Here is a 19,728-nt window from a genome sequence, read left to right on the forward strand (position 1 = left end):
CTCAGCCCTGGGTGTGTTTAGAAATCTGTTTACGCCTCATTAAATATGCATTACCTGCCTCATTACAGCTGTATCCCCAAAGCCAATGGAGCCAGCTCCCCTCTGTCTTACACAAGGTGTGTGTAAGAATCTGTGATTTATAAACAGTATTTTTCACTCTTTAGTGGACATGAGAATAACTGATAGTCAGTGATTATTACATGTTTGATATGTATTTGTCATCTGTTTGGTACATTCCCCCCCCCCCCCCCTTCAGAGTTGAAGATGTTGCATCCCAGTCTTGGAGCCAGCGAGCCAGCGAGGGGGTTCCTCACCAGTGGACAGTGAGCCAGGACCAATCCAACAACAGTTCCACCCAGTATGGATACGGACACACTGACCACCACACTGAACAGACTGAAGACCATGCCTACTACCAAACCCCTGACCATGCTGAAGATGAGAGAGATGATCTCCTCAGCCAACACAATGAGGCTAAAGGACATACTACTAATTCCTACTACTACCATACTGAAGGCAATGGCCAAGACCGGTCTGATGACTGTAGCCATTATGACAGTGAAGGCCAGGCCCACTGGGAGTCTGAAGGTCAAGACCACTCCAGAACTCCTGAAGAGCCGTATGATCCCACGGGCAACGCTAAGTATCTTCTTGAAGACCATGCCCATTATGAGACTGAAGAGCAGACCCATTATGTTCCTGATGACTATTCCCACTTTCTACTCTCCAGGTGAGTTATTTACTAGCCTCCTCCTAGATATGTTTGTTCTGTCTTGGTTGGCATGTTTGGCATGAAAATGGTCAGGACCAGGTTCTTACAATTCCAAATTTGAACAGATCTGAGTTCAAATATTATATTGTCTTTTGAGAATCTCTCAAGTATTCAGTATCTAATTCATCAATTTATTGACTAGATTAGAATAGACTGGAGACATTGAGCTGCAGTATTGTGTATTACCACAGGAGTGCAGTACAGGTCCATACTGAACCAAAGGACAACAGTGTGAAAGTGTGTGGTGGGGGTCCTGAGTCAAGGTGTATGTTTGGGACTGTGTTTTAGTGATGGGGTAAAAAAATGTATTTGCACACATTTACACATCGGGATATCATTTTTATTGTATTGTTTTGACAATATAACAATATTATTTTTGCGCTAGTTGGCTGTACCTGCACCAAAACTCCCGTATTTTTCCTTCATAGCTTGTTCTACATTTTCTTTTTAAAAAGGGAGCCAATTTGTTTTCAGTACTTTTATTTCCATGACTGATCAAAACTGGTTTTCTCATGCTATCTTGTCCCTTTGCAGCAGACATATGGTGAGCAATATGTTTGGAACGTCGGATCGCAATAAAATCACGGTATCAAATTGCAATAAATATAGAACCGTGAGAATCGCAATACGTATCGTATCGGCACCTAAGTATCGTAAGGTCCCTGGCAATCCCCCCTACTGTGTTTAGATGTATGTGTTTTTGAGACTGTGTCAGCGCCCCAAATTGACATGTTGGTGTTTTATTGGTTTTCCATGATGCAGGATCAGTAATAGATCAGTTTAATCTATTTGATTCCCATTGCATTGTGTGTGTGTGTGTGTGTGTGTGTGTGTGTGTGTGTGTGTGTGTGTGTGTGTGTGTGTGTGTGTGTGTGTGTGTGTGTGTGTGTGTGTGTGTGTGTGTGTGTGTGTGTGTGTGTGTGTGTGTGTGTGTGTGTTGTGAGTGATAGAAGCAGCTCACTGTTTAGTGTAGCCCAGAGCATCACATTTGAATATCCAGACGGGTTATTCCAGAAGTATTACTCAAAAATTATTACTTACTCACAACCTCACAATTTAAATGTTGAATTTCCATTGCTTTTTAGTATAGAATGTGGCTTAATCTGTGTCCAGGAAACCAGCCCTATGTGTGTATATTTAGATCAGATTGTCTTGATCCACACATGCTTTTAATTAAATTATATTGCATAAGGACCTCCAAACATTTCAATTTCCTTAAAACATTTTTTGGGGGGGGGGGGTATTTGCTTCTCAAGGTTTCACTGTGGAACCAGATTGCCAAAGTATTAAACTGTATGTGTGTGTACTTCACTCACTCACTCACTCACTCACTCACTCACTCACTCACTCACTCACTCACTCACACACAAATTCCTCTGTGGAATGGGCCACTTATTAGGAAGTCCTGACCTCTGTTGCTTGGCAACTGTCCCATTAATGTGGATGCGCTCCCAAGCAATGGAGTTGGCTCCATTCCAATCTATGCTCCAGAATGGGCTACATGTCATTTTATACTACAGAGTATTTATTATGTCTACACTCCACATGCAAATTCCAACATGCTATGTGTAACATGTAGCCTACATTCTATGTTCATATGTACACTCCCTTGAATAGGCAGTGTCTCCCATGGAGAACAGTTTCAGTGAGAGGAACTTTAGGTTGGTCTTTTATGAAGTGTTTACTCCGTTTTGTGGTGCGTGTGTGTGTGTGTGTGTGTTTTTTCCCCCCTTTTTTTCTCTGCCCCAGTTGCATTCCCACTGGGCACAGATGTAAACGTGTATTCAACGTTGATTCAACCGGTGTGTGCCCAGTGGGTTGTGGATGTTTGTCTTGCCTTCTCGGCCCTCTTTGTAATTCTAATGACTCCTCCCCTCTTTGGTTACAGGGGGATAAATATGACCCCTCCCCCTATTTGTGTGTGTGTTGGATAATTGTGCTTGAGTTCTGTTTGCTGAACTGTTTATGAGAAAGGGGGGAAACTAACTTCTAAATACATCCAATGTATTTTTGACAATTAAGTTCGTTGTGACAGTCTTGTTTTTTAACTGTTTTTTTTGGAGGCCGACATGGAGTCTAATTTTAGAAAGAGTAGTGGACAAATGTAACTAAACATAGCCTGATATATTTTATATTTAATTTGTGTTGATTTTGACATGCTCTACACTCTGCGATAGCTGATCAGCTCTCATTAAGATTCAGAGGGAGGTCACATGACTCCAATATGGCGAATGAGGGACCGAGCCCCTTATGCTGAAAGAAAAGAATCAGAACAGCCAGAAAGAGAAGCAAAGTGTGAAAGATTTTTTATTTTAAACAAGAGTTGGGGAAGAGAGAGAAAAGTGTGTGGCATCCCAGTTGACAGGAGAGCAGCACAGAGATCACCTGGATGTCTGGGAAGAGGTGAGTTTGTCGAGCATCTTTGTTGGAGAGAATGGCACCAACAACAACAACTCTCTATAGATTAGAAGCAATTGGTTAGTTGTTAGTATATTTTCGTCCCATTGTTGGGAAAGCTGGGTGTGTTGGAAAGTGTGTGCATGCGTGAGTGCGTGTGAGTTTGTCTAACTCCCCATTGTTAATGGGAGTTATGCTAATAAGGGTCTGGGGGTGCGGCTTGGAGGCGAATAAAAAAAGGTTGTATTGTCCCTGGTCCACGTGCATTTAGTGATGCTTTGTGGTCAAGTATTTACAAACAAATTATTAGAAGTGTATGTTCATCTATTGAATTGTGTCAAACTAATTTTCTTGAATGTTTTTTTAAATTCCTCAATTGAGTAGAGTCCATGGTTGTTTTAGTCATGACTGGATGATTGTGTGTGTTTGGGGTAGGCCTGCTTCAGACGATCCTGGGATGATGGCCTCAAATAAAGACCACACAGATGGGTTGGAAAACAGACCAGGTGATGCGCACGCACGCACGCACGCACGCCCTTTTTCGACACACACAAGAAAAAAAAGTGCATCTGTGCAGAGTCACAGTTGTCATTGATCTGTGGGTCGAAATACTTTCTCTTGATGAATGGTGCGAGTGGGACATGGGTTATTTATCTATGCTACAACCAACGCCACTAGCATCCTGCTACCAATTTGTGGTAGATAGATTTACACTCAAATAAGAAGTCGTATCTCATCTCCTAGTCATTCTAGTGTATCACTGTCTCTAAAGATATTTCAATCTATTCTCTCCACTAATGCTATTTTTTTAATGATGTCAATTGGGCTTGTATCACCGTTTACTGATCATGAATTCAAGAACTTATGAGGAAATATTCATTCGCATACAGAAAGTCATATCACTAACATACCGTGAACATTTTCCTTAGATCCCCCTTCCTCTCTGGAGCTGAATGGGGCCGGTCTCCCACCCAGGAAGAAGCTGGTGGCCCCGCCCATGAACGTGTCTCTGGACCGCAGCGAGGGATCCCTCCTCTCTGACGACGCCTTGGATACGGGCGACGATCTGGACATCAACGTGGACGAGCTGGACACACCTGACGAGGCCGACTCCCTGGAGTTCAACGGAATAGGTGAGACACACACACACACACACACACACATGCGTATACACACACGCACGAGCTCACTGTACACACACATGATACAGACAGAGAGACTTAAACAACCACGGGCTCTACTCAAAGAAGGAATTAAAACGCGTTCAAGAAAATGTGTTGGACACAATTCAATATATGAAAAGACACTTTCAGTCATTTGTTTGTAAATAAAAACAAACAATAGAGAAAGACTCACATACACTCACCCATACATGTCAAGCAAGGTGTGTTTGCATTTTGTTTTTATGAAGACTCTTCTAGCTGTATTCTTATGCTTCATCATGATGTGTGCGAGGCCATTAGCTATAGAATGATTTCACCAACAGGTGACCCCCAGGGGTCCAATCAGGAAGCAGATAGGGAGCCTAGCGAGGCTATCCCAGAATACAGTGCAGAGGAGGAGCGACAGGACGCCAAACTGTGGAGGACAGTCGTCATCGGGGAGCAGGAGCACCGCATCGACATGAAGTGTATTGAGTCTTACCAAAGAGTCATCTCTCATGGAGGTATACACACACACACACACTCCAAGTCGTATTGAAGTCAGTCAAATGAGGAAATTAACAGAAATGCCATTGAAAATTGCATCCATGGCCTCCCGAGTGGCGCAGTGGTCTAAGGCACTGCATCACAGTGCTAGCTGTGCCACTAGAGATCCTGGGTTCGAGTCCAGGCTCTGTCGCAGTCGGCCGTGACCGGAAGACCCACAATTGGCCCAGCGTCCTCCGGGTTAGGGCAGGGTTTGGCCAGCAGGGATGTCCTTGTCCCATCGCGCACTAGCGACTCCTGTGGTGGGCCGGGTGCACTGCACGCTGACACGGTAGACAGGTGTACGGTGTTTCCTCTAACACATTGGCGTGGTTGGCTTCCGGGTTAAGAAGGCATTGTGTCAAGAAGCAGTGCGGCTTGGTTGGGTTGTGATTCGGAGGACGCACGGCTCTCGACCTTCGGCTCTCCCGAGTCTGTACGGGAGTTTCAGCGATGAGACAAGACTGTAACTACCAATTGGATACCACAAAACTGGGGAGTAAAAGGGGTAAAAAAAAAAAAAAAAAAAATGGCATCCATTTTCAATGATTTCCCAATCATCTGAAAAGGAGAAGCTATTAAGTTTTTGAATGTTTGCATTTTTTATTCAAATCACTTCCTGAATTGAGTGACTTCAATTTGAATTGACCCCAACCCTGACAGACAGACACACTTTTGCATTGAATAGCCTGTGATTATTCAGTAGACACCTCTTGATGAGCCCCCCGTCTCCTCCTTCTCCTCAGGTTACTATGGTGACCTGAATGCCATCATCGTGTTTGCAGCGTGCTTCCTACCGGACAGTAACTGTGATGATTATCATTACGTCATGGAGAACCTCTTCCTGTAAGTGCTACTGCTATTGATTGTGATCAAGTCAGTAGATGCATAGCAGGTATCATGCATGTACTGTATCATCATGTATCAAAACGCGCTCAACAGTATTGTGAGTGTGTGTGCGTGTGTGTGTGTGTGTGTGTGTGTGTGTGTGTGTGTGTGTGTGTGTGTGTGTGTGTGTGTGTGTGTGTGTGTGTGTGTGTGTGTGTGTGTGTGTTCAGGTATGTGATCAGCACTCTGGAGCTCATGGTTGCTGAAGACTACATGATTGTGTATCTGAATGGAGCCACACCCCGCAGGAGGATGCCTGGAATAGGTTGGATGAAGAAGTGCTACCATATGATTGACAGGAGGTAACAAGTCACACACACACACATTTGTTTTTCTATCCTTCTGGGGACCAAAATCCTATTTTCCCTAATCCCTAACCTTAAAGAAGTTGACCTAAAATCCAGAAACTCCCAAATAATTCCATACATTGATACTACTGCTGCGTTTGCCCTCGTCCACTTCCTCTCCCTGTAGTGCTGTTCTGAAACAGCTGCAAAAACGGGTCACGTGACTTGTGACGTTGCTGGATGCAGGCCTCACTGTGCTCCGTTGCAGGTGAATTAATAGCTATTTTTGTCAGAGTACTGTCAGTTTGGAGTTAGGAAATGTGTACTTTTCCACCTAAAACATTTGCGATTATTTGATATAATTAATTTATGTAGCCAACTGCCACAGCAGTGGAGATGGGTAACAACTGTACGTGTGCGCTCTCGGGGGAATCCCTGCTACGTAAAACTGCACGTTATGCCCTTATTCACAGATGCACATTTTATTTGGAGGAGAAGTGAGGACAGCATTACACATTAGTTATACAAAGTAAACAACAACTTACAACTACTGTATGTCTGACGATGAAATACTTGCGATGAAGAAAACTACTGGAGGGGTGCCGATGTTGTCTCGAACCGTATTTATTTGAGAATTCAGAAGAAGAAATTTGACAAATTAAGCCTCAGATGGTCACCGCCCTCTAGCCACCAAAGCCGCAGCAGTTGTTTCATTGTATGGAATCACTAGGGAGTTTCTGGATTTTGGGTAAACCCCCGAAACCTAACCCGAATCCATAATTCTAATCCTAACCCTAAACCTAACCCCTAAAATATAATTTTTTCCTTGTGGGGACTGGCAAAATGTATCCATGTTTTACTATCCTTGTGAGGACTTCAGGTCCCCACAAGGATAGTAAAACCAAAAATACACTCACACATGCACACAGTACATACAGACTCATGCTTCAATTCTCACTAACTCTTGTTTTCTTTTGTGTTTTCATGTCTCATGTCAGGCTCAGGAAGAATCTGAAATCCTTTATCATTGTCCATCCGTCTTGGTTTATCCGAACAGTGTTGGGAATCATCAGACCCTTCATAAGGTGGAGATACCCATGCTTTCTCACACATTTATTTAACCAGGGAGTCATACTAAGACCAATGTCTCTTTTACAGAAGAGCCCTGAATTATGGAAAATTAGCAAAATACAAACATTGAATAAGAAATGCAAACAGAAACAAAACACATTCATCAGTAATAAGGTCCTCAATTAGGAATCTGAATTGCCTTAGAGGCACAGACATCTAATTTAAGAGAATTTTGAAGATTGTTCCACAAATACAGTGCAAAAAAACTCAAAGCTGATTTACATAACTCTGTAGAGACCGAAGGAATTTCCAGAGTTATCCATCCCTGAGACCGGGTGTGGTAACTCATATGTCTGACGTTTAGTAAAGCTGTAAGGTACAGTGGGATTTTTGATTAAATCGTTTTTTTCCCCTCATCAATCTACACACAATACCCCATAATGACAAAGTAAAAACAGGTTTTTAGACATTTTTGCTAATATAATTTCTTTCAACTTAAATATTACATTTACATACGTAAGTATTCAGACCCTTTACTTAGTACTTTGTTGAAGCACCTTTGGCAGTGATTACAGCCTCAAGTCTTCTTGGATATGACGCTACAAGCTTGGCACACCTGTATTTGGGGAGTTTCTACCATTCTTCTCTGCAGATCCTCTCAAGCTCTGTCAAGTTGGATGGGGAGCGTTGCTGCAAAGCTATTTTCAGGTCTCTCCAGAGATGTTCGATCGGGTTCAAGTCCGTGCTCTGGATGGGACACTCAAGGACATTCAGAGACTTGTCCCGAAGCCACTTCTGCATTGTCTTGGCTGTGTGCTTAGGGTCGTTGTCCTGATGGAAGGTGAAACTTCACCCCAGTCTGAGGTCCTGAGCGCTCTGGAGCAGGTTTTCATCAAGGATCTCTCTGTACTTTGCTCTGTTCATCTTTCCCTCGATCCTGACTAGTCTCCCAGTCCCTGCCGCTGAAAAACATCCCCACAGCATGATGCTGCCACCACCATGCTTCACTGTAGGGATGGTGCCAGGTTTCCTCCAGACGTGACGCTTGGCATTCAGGCCAAAGTGTTCTATCTTGGTTTCATCAGACCAGAGAATCTTGTTTCTCATAGTCCGAGAGTCCTTTAGGTGCCTTTTGGCAAACTCCAAGCGGGCTGTCATATGCCTTTTACTGAGGAGTGGCTTATATTAGATGGCACCGGAGAGGAAGGCAGACGTTTTACGTGTCCCCAAACTATTTTGTTCGTTTATTTGCGTTGTTTGTAACTTGTTTTTTTACTTATTTTGTACATAATGTTGCCTCTACTGTCTCTTATGACCGATAATAACGTCTAGACATCAAGACTGCGATTACTCACCACGGACTGGCAGAATCCTTTTTTTCCTTTAACGAGTCTGACGAGCCCGACGCGAACGATATACTACTTTCTCAGGAACAGGCCCAGATCCCTGCAATTTGCGTGAAGAGGAGGCGGAGAAAAAGGGGCCAAAGGGTGGGTTGCCTTCTGAGAATTCGTAGGCGATCAAATAAAACCCCACTTCCCTCCATTCTGCTAGCAAACGTGCAATCTTTGGAGAATAAAATCGACGAGCTATGCGGAAGATTAAACTACCAACAGGACATTAAAAACTTTAACATCTTATGCTTCAAGGAGTCGTGGCTGAACGACGACACTATCAACGTACAGCTGGCTGGTTGCACGCTGCACCGGCAGGATAGAACAGAGGCGTCTGGTAAGACAAGGGGGCGGCGGACTATGTATTTTTGTAAATAACAGCTGGTGCAGGATATCCAAGGAAGTCTCAAGCTAAAAATTGTCAAAGACTCCAGCCACCGGAGTCATAGACTGTTCTCTCTGCTTCCGCACGGCAAGCGGTACTGGATCGCCAAGTCTAGGTCCAAGAGGCTTCTAAACAGCTTCTACCCCCAAGCCATGAGACTCCTGAACATCTAATCAAATGGCTACCCAGACTATTTACATTGCCTCCCCTCTCCCTTTTACACCGCTGCTACTCTCTGTTGTCATCTATGCATAGTCACTTAATTTACTCTACCTACATGTACATACTACCGCAACTAACAGGTGCCCTTGCACATTGACTCTGTAGCGGTACCCCCCTGTATGTAGTCTTTCTATTGTTGTTTTACTGCTGCTCTTTAATTACTTGTTACTTTTATCTCTTATTCTTGTCCGTATTTTTTGAAACTGCATTGTTGGTTGGGGGCTCATAAGTAAGCATTTCACTGTAAGGTCTACACCTGTTGTATTTGGCGCATGTAACTAATACAATTTGATTTGATTTGTCTGGCCACTCTTCCATAAAGGCCTGATTGGTGGAGTGCTGCAGAGATGGTTGTCCTTATGGAAGGTTCTCCCATCTCCACAGAGGAACTCTGGAGCTCTGTCAGAGTAACCATTGGGTTCTTCGTCACCTCCCTGACCCAGGCCCTTCTGCCCCGATTGCTTAGTTTGGCCGGACGGCCAGCTCTAGGAAGAGTCTTGGTGGTTCCAATCTTCTTCCATTTAAGAATGATGTAGGCCACTGTGTTCTTGGGGACCTTCAATGCTGCAGAAATGTTTTGGTAGCCTTCCCTAGATCTCTAATCAAGTTGTAGAAACCTCTCAAGGATGATCATTTGGAAACAGGATGCACCTGAGCTCAATTTCGAGTCCCATAGCAAGGGGTCTGATTTCTTGTAAATAAAATATTTATGTTTTTTGTCTAAAAAGCTGTTTTCGCTTTGTCATTCTGGGGTATTATGTGTAGATTGTTGGAAAAAAACAACATTTAATCAATTCTAGAATAAGGCTGTATCGTAACAAAATGTGGAAGTCAAGGGGTCTGAATAGTTTCCAAATGCACTGTATAACAAGTAATAATGCATTTGATCAACCTGTAAGCTTTAAGTTAAGTGTTCTATCATGCCTTTGTTTTTGCCCCCCACCCCCATTCTCTTCCACCTTTCTCACAACTTCGCTCTCTCTCTCTCTCTCTCTCTCTCTCTCTCTCTCTCTCTCTCTCTCTCTCTCTCTCTCTCTCTCTCTCTCTCTCTCTCTCTCTCTCTCTCTCTCTCTCTCTCTCTCTCTCTCTCTCTCTGGCTCTCTCTCTCTCTCTGGCTCTCTCTGGCTCTCTCTGCAGTTCTAAGTTCAGCAGTAAGATAAAGTATGTGAACAGCCTGGCGGAGCTACGAGAGCTAATTCCAATGGAGTCTGTGCACATCCCTGAGAGCATTATCAAGTGAGTGAATGTGAAGATATTGTGAGCATGAAGATAAAGTAACAACTCTCACACACACACACACACACACACACACACACACACATGGAACGAGAGTGGAATGGAGTTCCACCACTTTAGTTTTGGAAACGGTGTGATCAGACGACTAGATTTCTGTCAAAAGTATCTTACAAAGTAGCCAATTTGGGGGTTGAACTGTACAGCACTTGATACATTGCATGTGCATAAGATCACACTGACATTCTGTAATACAACATTTTAAAAAGTGACAATGTTTAGATCCACACAGGTACAAAACATTGTCGCTGTTAAAAGGTGGTATGAGGAGCATAATGGTGTGGTGTGGGCCTTTTTTGGGGGAACCATAAAATCACTGTAAAATGTTATTGAGGGGGATAGACTGAGGGGACATTCATTCCAGACCATGGATAGCCAACTCTGGCCCATGACAGGGGACAGATGCTGATTTGAAAGGAAAAGAACTAAATCCAGCATGACATCGTCTTCCAATTTGCTTATCCCTGTTCTAGATCAACTTGCCATGTCATTGTAACTAAGAATTTGTCCTTAAATGAATATTTCAGTATTTTGGCAATGAAGCACTTTATCTAATTCCCCAGAGTCATATGGACTGGTGGATACCATTTTTATACTTCTGTGCTCAGTTTGAAGGAAGTTGCTAACTAGTATATACCATAGACCTCCAGTCATTGCGCTAACGCTAGTTAGCACTGGCTCACAAAGCTACCTCTAACTTCCTTCATGCTGGATGCAGAGACATAAAAATGGTATCCATCAGTTCATCTGACTCTGAGGAAGTAGATAAATCCCCGAAGCATCCCTTTACACTCAAATGGTTAAATAAAGCTTAATTAAAAATAGTCAGACAGATGGAAGGAAATTATTGTCTGAGAGCAACAAGAATGCATGTGTAGACTACAAAGGCCTTTGGATGATTTCTCATTGACGTGTAGAGAGTCAAAGGAGACCTGCTGCATCCTCTGTAACCTGGACACTGTCATTGGAGACATGTGAAAGACAGAACAGAGCTGAGACATAATAACCCTGGGGAGGTTCCTGTGCTGAGTTGAGGGAAACCGAGCCATAGTGATTGGTTGGGACGGAGGATGAATCCTCTGTGTTGTGTCCACTCACTAATTGTACCCCTCCTGCCTCTCTCTACTCCCGTCTAAGGTACGAAGAGGAGAGGGGTATACAGACATTTGCATGTATGAGGTAAACTCAAAAGTTCTGCCTGTGTTGGTTGAGTTCCCTTACCACCCCCTGTATTTTCAGACTGGCCCTACCTCCTGGCACTAACACCCCTCCCCCCTACGCCCAGGCTGATTTAATCTGATGACCTCACCCACGGTCTGTGTGATATGTAAGAATGTGTCCTGTCTGTCCTGTCCTGTGATTGGTTGTTTCTGATCTCTGCATGAGGGATTTTTTTTCTCTATTTGATGATCAACTTGTTTGACCTCTTCGGGACTCCTTCACCCATAATCCACCCCAACTGACCGTAGACCCCTGCCTACAGTTCGGTGCGTTGAAAAGTTAGGTCGCAGCACAGTGTTGTCACAAAGCGTGGGTAACTGCACCGGTGGTGTTTTCTAAGTGTGGGAACATGTTATGTTTTAATGTCCCAATGTAAATTCAATAAATACTCAACAATGTTTTAAGATAAATTAATTTAATGCAACTTTTATCAAACTTACTCGACAAACATGCAATCGTACTTGCTGCCACAAGGAACTCTCCTTCATCCCGGCACAGGTGTCAAAAAAACTTTTCAGCGGGCACAACTGTATCTTTTTAGCATTCTCCTTTCCCTTCCTAACCCTCTTAACCCCTTATAGCCCAGGATGAACTGAACTAGCTGCATGCGTACTGACAGTGCGCTTTACCCCTTGGTGTGTTTCTCATCCTTTACTAACCCTTAACCCTTAACCTCTGACACTGATCAAGACAGGATGAAGAATTACAGGAGGAAGCGACTAAGTAGGAGTGCATAGTGTGTGTTTGTGTGTGATTGGTTGGTTATCTTTTGTATGTATCATACATTAACAGTAAATGTATTTAGGTCTAAGCCTTTTTCCATCTAAGGTTAGAGCACTAATATAGTGTCCCCTCAGCCAGCTGACGAGGCTAGAGCCCTAATGTCAATGTTATCTAACACTGAAGGCTCAACTGGAATAAGGAACAAGCTCCAAGCTAAATCATTTGCATGTGAGGAACTCCTTGAAGGCAGAGTCTCTGACTCCCTCACACGGATCCCCTTGAAGCTCCCTCTTATAACCAATGACGACATATCCCTCTTGACATTTCTAAATCTCGCTTCAGAGAGTAACATTCTCACACTTTCACAAAACACTATGCCCATACTCTTGTCATTTACCAGACGCTCTTATCCAGAGCGACTTACAGGAGCAATTATGGTAAAGTGCCTTGCTCAAGGGCACATCAACAGATGTTTAACCTTAGTCGGCTCGGGGATTCAAGCCAGCAACCTCTCGGTTACTGGCCCAGTACTGTTTACCACTAGGCTACCTGCCGCCTAGTTTAATGAAGATACTCTCTCCCCCCCCCCCCCCCCCCTCTCTCTTTCTCACAGAGTGGATAAGAGAGTGAACTCCGGTGTTTGATCATTCTTTGGTGCCTGCTATCCGTTTGGCCCTTGACATATGAACCTGCGGTTTAGAGTAGACCACATTGTCCTGCCTGCACACACCTGTGGTGAAGAGGGGCTATTCTACCATGTATGATTCCTTATTAGTCTGTCCCCACAAGAAAGAGGCACAGAAGCAAGAACCCAGGAGGTCCCCAAGTTATGATTTTTTTGCAGGCAGTGTTCAACACAACATAAAACGCATAAACTGTCACTTTTGGTAGTGAGTACGCATGAGTATTTAAAGGGGAACTGACATATATTTTGGGAAGTAATGGGGATTGAGAGTTTTTGAAAGAAATTGGATTTCATTTAAAGAAACAGGGTTTCTAAATGTAATAAATTGTTTAAAACCTGTCAATCTGTCAATCACTAAGTTATTTCTAATGACATACAGTTGGGGGCATAAAAACATTTATTTTCTAAATGATTTTGCTGCAGCAACGATACACCATTAATTTGACAAACTCTCTCAGGGTGACGCCAAGCAGCAAGTTTATTAACTATCATCTACCAATTAAATATATTTCAGAAAACTATCAGTACCAACTCCCTATTTTCAAATCACATTGTAGTTTTACTTTCATTGTTTATTTAGTAATCAGAATATGAAGGTAAGACAGGAAATCACCAGGAAATGTAAAGGTTTGATAGAACTTCCTGGGTTATTTATCCAAAAGAAAACCTATATCCAGGATGACATTAAGAAGGATAAGACAGAGATAGCGCCATAACAGTTTTGATTTGGTTCCCAATGCAGATATATTGTACTGTACTTCCCAAGGACTTGAGATTCATGACATCACTGTCGTATGCTTCTTTATCTCATTCTAACTTTGTATCACATTTCAGAGGATACAAATGATTTGCTTTGGTGTATTTCTGCCAGTCTAAGATGCTCCTCCAGACATCTGATAGCAATGGGTCCATGTCTGTGTCAAACTTATTGGCAAAGAGGTGGTGCTGCCGCAGCATCCACTGCAGGTCTCCAGCCCTGTATACACACCCCTCTAACATAAGTACCATGGCACGGCAGATCCACTGCAGGTCTCCAGCCCTGTATACACACCCCTCTAACATAAGTACCATGGCACGGCAGATACACTGCAGGTCTCCAGCCCTGTATACACACCCCTCTAACATAAGTACCATGGCACGGAAGATCCACTGCAGGTCTCCAGCCCTGTATACACACCCCTCTAACATAAGTACCATGGCACGGCAGATACACTGCAGGTCTCCACCCCTCTAACAAAAGTACCATGGCACGGCAGATCCACTGCAGGTCTCCAGCCCTGTATACACACCCCTCTAACATAAGTACCATGGCACGGCAGATCCACTGCAGGTCTCCAGCCCTGTATACACACCCCTCTAACATAAGTACCATGGCACGGCAGATACACTGCAGAGCTGGCGGACTCTTCCCTCTCATACCACGGCAACTTCACCAGCCTGGCGATGGCGTGCATGTTCGTTGTGTCGAATGTGGGCCTGGGGTGCATGGAGTCGGGCACGCTGGGAAGCCTCTGAATGGTAGCCCACAGGAACTCATCAGGAGTCAAGGTGTCATTAGCCCACTGGATCAGAGCCAGCACCTTGCTGCCCTCAGCACAACATGCACAAAGCCGCTATTCACTAGCGTGTACACCCCACTTGACCAGATGGGTACACTGAAGGGGGGAGCTTTGTCCTGCTCTGTTCCTTGAATATTGCCATCAACAACTTGCTGCAACGTCTTCCAGCGGCCCTTCTTACCTCTGGCCATGGACTCTGACTCCATGGTGTTTCCCCCAGCCAGTGCCTGCAGGCTGCACATCATCTCCTGGTTGGTCTTGATGGGGAAGTCCTGGCCACAGAGGTTGATTAAAAATACTTCCAGTGCGGGCTATCCCTGTACAGATCACCAGAACAATGGATGTCAGCCTGGACTCAACTCCAGCTTGCGTACACCACACTTTAACGGATGGCTGGCCAAAAAAAACTTGGTCAAAGCAGGACGTGATAGCTATGACAGAAGCAAGATCGGACGCTTTGGCCTTCATGTCCACGTGGACCCAGTACATGTTTTGGGGGGCGAGCAGTCTCTCGAAGTTCACCTTGTGGTGGATGACCAGCGAGAAGGCCAAGGGGAAGTGCTCCTCAAGATTTAGGGGTATCTCCAGGTACTTGCGTGTGGACCTGAACCTCTGACAGTCCCTGGTCAGCTCCAGGTACAGTAGTGTTTGTCCGGGAACTGCGTGCTGTTGAGGAAGCTGCGTGTAATTGACAGGACCTTGGCATGATCGATGTCCATCATGTCTCCTTGCAGGGTGGCGCTGCAGTCACTGTCGTCCTGCGGAATGTGGTTCTGCATCTGAGTACTGCAGCCAGCTCTAGCCATAGTTATACAGGCTCACCTGAACAGAACCGAGCTGGGTAAGCATCCAGATCCCAATGGATACCAGCATCACACTGAGCAGCAACTTTGGGAGTCTCCTCCATCTCCTCAGTCTCCTCAATGCCATGTAAGAAGGGGCAATGTAATGATGATTTTTACTGGGTGGTTTTAATATCACTATTGCAGGCGGATATCTAGTGAAGTTACCTTAATTAACATGTCTTTATTCAGTGTGAGTGTCTAACGACATCAGTTCTCCAAGTTGATGTTCCGGGATGTCATTGTGGTTTAAGCTGTAAATGTGGCATGCCACTTTTCTGCTTGAGTTTATAATCCCAGTCCCTCTGAGTGCCAAAGAACTATGGAAAAATAGAGAAAGAACACTTGAGCACTTCCCAATTTACATTTGTAGTCATGAAGATGTACACAAATTAGTTATAGGCAGGCCAATCATCATAACCCTTTAACTGTCTCTTCTTGAAAAACATGTTGAAAAATATGTTTCATCTTAAATTCCTATTACTAACAACTCAAGAACTTACAATATTTTGGAAATTACAGAGCTCTACCAGGTGGTTGAAAAGTCAAGAGGGTCATACCAGCAATGGCATGTTAGAATGACAATTTGCATAGCATTTTTACTCATTTCAACAATAGTGCATGAATTAGTTTAGGTCTGCCTCAATGGCTTTTGTAACTGTTGCTAATGGGGATGGGTGTCAAATTTGAACAAATTATGGTAATTGTTTGTCCAAACATGAATATTTAAATACATTGAATTTAATGTTTCCAAGTGGTGTGTAGTACAACGTACCCCAAAATAGTTTTCTAAAATTTCAAATTATCCATGTTCTGACTACCTTTTGAGACAATATATGACAAAATGCTGTTTTTTATAACCATTATAGGCAATATTTTATTGGCGATCTTTTGTCTGAATATCGATTAATTGACCCCAAGGGGCATTTATGATGCATTGTTGTGTGCTGTCAACAATGCAATCACATTTGTCACCAAAATAAGTATGTATATTGACATATAACTGCCTGGTTGAAGACATTTTTACAAAATTATTGCTTTTTAGCCTTTAAACATTTTACTTTACTACCACTCCCACCTACTCTTCAAGGTCTCTGCTAACAGGAATTGTGCAATATTTATCCATGACCAAGTCATATCCCATATCTCCTTTGGTGACAGGTTTTGAGTTTTCTTACAGCTCTCTGAGTGGGCATAAGAGAGCCATAACACTGAACTGCAGCAACCCAAAAGGATACAAATGATGTAAATTGATGCAGGAGGCCTGGGGAAGTTGACCAATCAAGTTTGTGTATATTTTTGTTCATATTAATTTCTAAATTCACTGTAGAAACATGCTCTACCAACCAGTTGAGAAATTGTTTAAAGGGATAATCTATATTTTGTTCTGCTGTGAACTAAACACATACAGTACCTAACTACATCTAAAGGTCTGGTTGCAAGTGACCTGGCCAAGGCTTTTGACTCTGTCAATCACCACATCCTCATTGGCAGACTCGACAGCCTTGGTTTCTCTAATGATTGCCTCGCCTGGTTCACCAACTACTTCTCTGATAGAGTTCAGTGTGTCAAATCGGAGGGTCTGTTGTCCGGGCCTCTGGCAGTCTCTATGGGGGTGCCACAGGGTTCAATTCTTGGACCGACTCTCTTCTCTGTTTACATCAATGATGTCGCTCTTGCTGCTGGTGATTCTCTGATCCACCTCTACGCAGACGACACTATTCTGTATACTTCTGGCCCTTCTTTTGACACTGTGTTAACAACCCTCCAGGCGAGCTTCAATGCCATACAACTCTCCTTCCGTGGCCTCCAACTGCTCTTAAATACAAGTAAAACCAAATGCATGCTCTTCAACCGATCGCTGCCTGCTCCTGCCCGCCTGTCCAACATCACTACTTTGGACGGCTCTGACTTAGAATATGTGGACAACTACAAATACCTAGGTGTCTGGTTAGACTGTAAACTCTCCTTCCAGACCCACATCAAACATCTCCAATCCAAAGTCAAATCTAGAATTGGCTTCCTATTCCGCAACAAAGCATCCTTTACTCATGCTGCCAAACATACCCTTGTAAAACTGACCATCCTACCAATCCTCGACTTCGGTGATGTCATTTACAAAATAGCCTCCAAAACCCTACTCAATAAATTGGATGCAGTCTATCACAGTGCCATCCGTTTTGTCACCAAAGCCCCATATACTACCCACCACTGCGACCTGTACACTCTCGTTGGCTGGCCCTCGCTTCATACTCGTCGCCAAACCCATTGGTTCCAGGTCATCTACAAGACCCTGCTAGGTAAAGTCCCCCCTTATCTCAGCTCGCTGGTCACCATAGCAGCACCTACCCGTAGCACGCGCTCCAGCAGGTATATCTCTCTAGTCACCCCCAAAACCAATTCTTCCTTTGGACGCCTCTCCTTCCAGTTCTCTGCTGCCAATGACTGGAACGAACTACAAAAATCTCTGAAACTGGAAACACCTATCTCCCTCACTAGCTTTAAGCACCAGCTGTCAGAGCAGCTCATAGATTACTGCACCTGTACATAACCCATCTACAATTTAGCCCAAACAACTACCTCTTTACCTACTGTATTTATTTATTAATTTATTTTGCTCCTTTGCACCCCATTATTTCTGTCTCTACTTTGCACTTTCTTCCAATGCAAACCAACCATTCCAGTGTTTTTTTTTAGTTTTTATTTTACTTGCTGTGTTGTACTCACTTCGCCTCCATGGCCTTTTTATATTTTTATTTATTTATACATATATCTGTTTGCCTTCACCTCCCTTATCTCACCTCACTTGCTCACATTGTATATAGACTTATTTTTTTATTTTTTTCACTGTATTATTGACTATATGTTTGTTTTTACTCCATGTGTAACTATGTGTTGTTGTATGTGTCGAACTGCTTTGCTTTATCTTGGCCAGGTCGCAATTGTAAATGAGAACGTGTTCTCAATTTGCCTACCTGGTTAAATAAAGGTTAAATAAAAAAAAAATAAAAAAAAAAGTTCTGTTAACTAGTTGTGCACAAAGTATTTCACAACATATTCAACAATGAAGCAATTTGTCAAATATAATATACTTTATTTTTTACAGTTACACAAATTAGAAATTACAGTTGCGATCAAATAGATTGGCACCCTTGTATGATTCAGTATTTCTTCTAAAATAACTTGGTGTTCACACATGGTGTTCACACACAGAAAACTGTTGAGCGTGAAAAACACAGAAGCAGTACAGTTCTTGACACAAACCGGTGCGCCTGGCACCTACTACCATACCCCGTTCAAAGGCACTTCAATATTTTGTGTTGCCCATTCACCCTCTGAATGACACACATAAACAATCCATGTTTCAAGGCTTAAAAATCCTTATTTAACCTGTCTCCTCCCCTACACCGCTTGAAGTGGATTTAACAAGTGACATCAATAAGGGATCATAGCTTTCACCTGAGCCTTGTTTCAGAAAGCAGGTTTAACAAACTCTCTGAGTTGAAAACTGAACTCTGGGATGACTAACTCTGAGCTGTCAAACTCAGAGTTTTCGGTTTCAGAACAGGTGATAACAATTAGTTCAATCAACTCTGAGTTAAGTTAACCCTGAGTAAAGCACGTGCATGAGGAGATAAAAAGCCCTCATCAATGGAACGCAGATAGAAACAGGATAAAAAAAGGTCTCAAACCGCTTACTTCGCCCCAGTGGCGTGAGCGATATTAATGAATGCGTATGCAGAATATGAGTATATATTTAAGAAAAAAGCAATACAGCAGCAAAAGAACGCGAGCTGTAATTGCAGAAAATTGCTGACCGAGTCAATGCTTGAGTATTAAAACCTGTTGAGGACAGAGGGCGCTGTTTTCACTTTGGGGGAAAATCGTGTGCAATTTAAACGGCCTCGTACTCAATTCTTGCTCGTACAATATGCATATTATTATTACTATTGGATAGAAAACACTCTCTAGTTTCTAAAACCGTTCAAATTATATCTGTGAGTAAAACAGAACTCCTTTTGCAGCAAACTTCCTGACAGGAAGTGGAAAATCTGAAATCGATGCACTCTTCTAGGGGCTGCCTATTAAAGTCCTTGATATTTATTAGTTTAGATGCACTTCATACGTCTTCCACTAGATGTCGACAAGCAGTGAGAGAAGAAATTGAGTGTGTAACTTGATCTGGGCTTGAATAATAGCTCTTGGCATGACGTGTCACCAGTTTCCTGTTTTCTGGAGAGCGCGAGAAGGGACCTGGATTTGCCTTCTGATAAGCTGTCGTTATGGACGACTAATATCTC

General features: G+C 43.3%; 1 protein-coding gene and 1 pseudogene across 6 annotated transcripts in view; one reads left to right on the forward strand and one right to left on the reverse strand.

The window, feature by feature from the left end:
- LOC129826035 (protein prune homolog 2-like) overlaps nucleotides 1-13,369 on the forward strand; it is a 49,378-nt gene extending 36,009 nt beyond the window's left edge. For 3 of the 6 annotated variants that reach the window (XM_055886308.1, XM_055886309.1, XM_055886312.1), the window contains 11 exons: nucleotides 69-116; nucleotides 257-730; nucleotides 3,605-3,675; nucleotides 4,099-4,302; nucleotides 4,656-4,835; nucleotides 5,604-5,703; nucleotides 5,916-6,047; nucleotides 7,031-7,117; nucleotides 10,242-10,340; nucleotides 11,535-11,576; nucleotides 12,955-13,369. In XM_055886308.1, coding sequence (XP_055742283.1) covers nucleotides 69-116; nucleotides 257-730; nucleotides 3,605-3,675; nucleotides 4,099-4,302; nucleotides 4,656-4,835; nucleotides 5,604-5,703; nucleotides 5,916-6,047; nucleotides 7,031-7,117; nucleotides 10,242-10,340; nucleotides 11,535-11,576; nucleotides 12,955-12,985 — 1,468 coding nt within the window. In that variant the 3' untranslated portion in view covers nucleotides 12,986-13,369. Of the gene's footprint in view, nucleotides 1-68; nucleotides 117-256; nucleotides 731-2,030; nucleotides 3,176-3,604; nucleotides 3,676-4,098; nucleotides 4,303-4,655; nucleotides 4,836-5,603; nucleotides 5,704-5,915; nucleotides 6,048-7,030; nucleotides 7,118-10,241; nucleotides 10,341-11,534; nucleotides 11,577-12,954 lie in introns of those variants that run through there. The other 3 variants (XM_055886311.1, XM_055886310.1, XM_055886313.1) reach the window with 3 other exon arrangements.
- On the reverse strand, nucleotides 13,113-15,515 carry LOC129825875 (beta-1,3-galactosyl-O-glycosyl-glycoprotein beta-1,6-N-acetylglucosaminyltransferase-like; annotated as a pseudogene).
- Nucleotides 15,516-19,728: the final 4,213 nt, after the last annotated feature.

Source organism: Salvelinus fontinalis, chromosome 28 (genome assembly GCF_029448725.1).
Source record: "Salvelinus fontinalis isolate EN_2023a chromosome 28, ASM2944872v1, whole genome shotgun sequence".
In the NCBI taxonomy this organism is placed as follows: Eukaryota; Metazoa; Chordata; class Actinopteri; order Salmoniformes; family Salmonidae; genus Salvelinus; species Salvelinus fontinalis.